The 3,522-nt window shown below is 45.6% G+C and overlaps 1 protein-coding gene across 1 annotated transcript; it reads left to right on the top strand.

The window, feature by feature from the left end:
• The first annotated feature begins 1,142 nt into the window (after window positions 1–1,142).
• On the top strand, window positions 1,143–2,663 carry LOC123086130 (bisdemethoxycurcumin synthase-like). The gene is made up of 2 exons (XM_044507840.1): window positions 1,143–1,478; window positions 1,592–2,663. Exons 1-2 carry the CDS (start codon window positions 1,283–1,285, stop codon window positions 2,599–2,601), a joined length of 1,206 nt encoding a protein of 401 aa, XP_044363775.1. The 5' UTR covers window positions 1,143–1,282; the 3' UTR covers window positions 2,602–2,663.
• The last annotated feature ends 859 nt before the right edge of the window (window positions 2,664–3,522 follow it).

Below are 3,522 nucleotides of genomic sequence, written 5' to 3'. Positions count from 1 at the left end.
TTAGTTTGTATGGCTATTAAGCTCCAAGTCAATGGTGAACTGGCGATGGCTTACTGCGATCGGCATATACTCTTTATCTATGAAGCACAGATACTTTCTTATTTAATTTTGACATATTACTTTTGATTTTATGGTCATTTGAAAAGGTAATTATGATCCTCCAGTACTCCTTAAGATTTTAGTTATATATTTCCCTTTTGCTGATAGGTGATTGTCAACTTCTCTTGGAATTTCCCCGCAAAAAAATATATTTCTCTTGGAATTTTTTCCAAATGTTTAGCAATGCAATTTTGATGCCTATTAGGTAATTGTTACGTTACATTATTGACATTGCATAATTAGTTCAAATAATTATCTACATACCTTTGCCAAATATCATTCATAAATAGCGACTGATTTTTTAGATGAATGCTCGGGCAACTACAAAAGGACGTGTTGAACACTGGACGCATATTATCCTTAGAGTACACCAGATGCTCATCTCCCTGTTTCACCGAAGCTGTAGGTCAATGACAAAGCCAATCAATAAATTAACAACTTATGTGTACAAAAATATTTGTGGATCCAATCATTGCGGACTACCCAATCACGACAAAATAATACTCGCTTGCAAACATGGTGTAAGGTGAAGCAATGACAATAGTTGTGGTGATGTACTAGTGTGAATACCAGCACCTCTAGCATGGTCATCATATTAGACTACATATTAGACTAGCTGACTATGGGTTGTTGTGAAACTATAATGATAAGTTGTACCTCACCTCTGGCAAAGATCCTTTGTATTGACTTTCGTATCCCTTTTTGTCTTTCCATAAATACCAGCACACGGTTTTGTCTTTCCACATGTTAGAAATTTGACTGTTTAATATTGAAGGGGCCAATTGAGCCCTAGCTGACTATGTGTTGTTGTGAAACTATAATGATAAGTTGTACCTCTCCTTTGGTAAAGATTGTTTGTGTACACTACCATCCATGGTCATCTCTTCCCTGCTCGGCTCCCGTCCTTATAAATACTTGTCACCTTGTTGTTCAATCATTCTCATCGGCTAGAACAAACATCCCGATCGAAACACTTTTCTCCCTCTCCTTCGTCGTCTCGCTGAGTGCTCTCTTCTTAATTAGGTATCCCCCCGTCTGTTCTTGCTCGGTTGCTTGCATCTTTCTGTTTTCCTAGTTAACTTGTAATTCATATTTTTTTAGCCTATACAGTCCACCCTCGGTGAAGCTTGTACTGTCATACTTTATACTCTCCCAAACAATTCTACTTCTAGGTTCCGAGATCATGGGCAGCAGCAGCACACTGTCATCGGTGCGGGAGATCCGGCGTTTGCAGCGTGCAGACGGGCCTGCAGCCATCCTCGCGGTCGGCACGGCGAACCCGCCCAATTGCGTGTCCCAGGAGGAGTACCCGGACTACTACTTCCGCGTCACCAAGAGCCAACACCTCACTGGCCTCAAAAAACAACTCAAGACCTTCTGTAAGCAGAAAGAAAAGAATACATGCAAATATAGTAGTAGACTAGTAGTCCAAACTTGTTTATACATACCTAACGATGATGTACGGTCCAAACTTGGTTTGTATGATGATCAGGCGAGATGACATCAACGGAGATGCGCTACTTCCATCACACAGAGGAGCTGCTGGACGCCCACCCTGAATTCCTCTACCACGACAAGCCATCCCTGGACGCCCGGCTCGACATCGCCGCTGCTGCAGCCCCGGAGCTGGCGGCATCAGCTGCAGCCAAGGCCATAGCCAAGTGGGGCCGTCCGGCCACCGACATCACCCACCTCATCGTCAGCACCAACTCCGGCATGCACGCCCCAGGCGTCGACCTCCGCCTGGCCTCTCTCCTCGCCCTCCACGCGTCCGTATGCCGGACGATGCTCAACCTCAACGGCTGCTCCGCTGGTGCCGCTTCCCTGCGCCTCGCCAAGGACATGGCTGAGAACAACCGCGGGGCGCGCGTGCTTGTGGCCTGCGTCGAGCTCACGGTCGTCAACTTCCGCGGGCCCGAGGAGGCGTACCCACACAGGCTCATTAGCCAGGCAGCCTTCGGCGATGGCGCCGGAGCAGTCATCGTCGGTGCTGACGCCGTGCACCCTGTGGAGCACGCGCTCTTCGAGATGGTGTCGGCCTCGCAGACCACGATACCAGCAACCGACGGCGTGCTCAACATGCAGCTCACGGAAGCCGGCCTCGACGGCCACATCTTCACCAGGGAGCTCATTCCTCTAGCGGCACAGCACATCGAGCAGTGTCTCATGGATGCTTTCCAGCCGCTTGGAATCATGAGCGATGGCACCAAATGGAACGATATGTTCTTTGTGGTGCACCCTGGCATCCGTGGAATAATGGACCACATTGACGGTGCACTCCAGCTGGATCACGGGAAGCTGGCCGCGAGCCGGACTGTACTGAGAGACTACGGGAACATGCTTGGTGCCACATTGATCTTCGTGCTCGACGAGCAACGGCGGCGAATGGAGGATGAAGGAGAGACGGGCGAGTGGGGTGTGATGATGGGATTTGGACCGGGGTTCACGGTGGAGACCATGGTGCTCCATGTGGTGGCCAGCAACCTGCACAACAAAAATTGACCACCCTCGACCCATTCATAGGCTACTTATGTGATACATAATATGAAACAAAATAAACAAGTTCAATTACAAGCATTCAAATTGTACAACCTGCTCACTAGGGCATCACAATAAAAAAGTTCAAACATGGGCTGGCGGAATACTCGTGTGAAAAGTTACGTGGATCGGAATAACTCTTGTGGTATCCTCGGCAATAAAAAAACAAATGGCAAGTCCAAAAGTTATGAATAGTACTCCCTCCATCCCACAGTCCAAAAATGACTTACATTATGGCGGAGGGAGCTTGCAGAAACATCTTGTATTATGAAACGGAGGAAGTATCAATTTTGTTTCTTTCGTCCAGAATACCACGGTAGTCATTCATTCACGCATTACGCTAAGTCATGTTTGTTACAAAAAAATTAGATTTTTTTACTCTTTTTTATATTATCTGTAAAAAATCCAATACGGGTGCAATGGGGGCCGAGAGCCATTAGCTATTTCCAATCACATTATGTAATATTGGCTATCATGGTTTCTTCTCTATATTTTATATGTTTGTAGTATCAATGTAGGCGCAAATAGTCATATTATTTTACAAACATTTACATGCTTAAGTTCCTAGCCAACACATATGTTCCTCAATATTGTCATTTATTTTTCAAAACTTACAAACCATTTTTTCTCAAAATTTTAGAAAGTTGATACAATGGAGCCCAGGAACATTCTACTATTTTTCTTATTGAGAAACACTACTCCTGTCCTATCCACACAAATGGATACTCAATAACCAACCGTAATAGAACATGTACACATGTATTCAATACTGCATATTTAAATAAGTTCCAGCTTGACGAATGTATCATCACCAACCAGTGTATCGCCCAATGCGAGAGGTACAGAGCAGTCACCTCCAGCCTGACTGTTGGCCAGCTCGGTAGC

Source organism: Triticum aestivum, chromosome 1B (genome assembly GCF_018294505.1).
Source record: "Triticum aestivum cultivar Chinese Spring chromosome 1B, IWGSC CS RefSeq v2.1, whole genome shotgun sequence".
Classification (NCBI taxonomy): Eukaryota; Viridiplantae; Streptophyta; class Magnoliopsida; order Poales; family Poaceae; genus Triticum; species Triticum aestivum.
The sequence above is the reverse complement of the archived record's forward strand: the minus strand, read 5'-3'. Positions and strand labels throughout refer to the sequence as shown.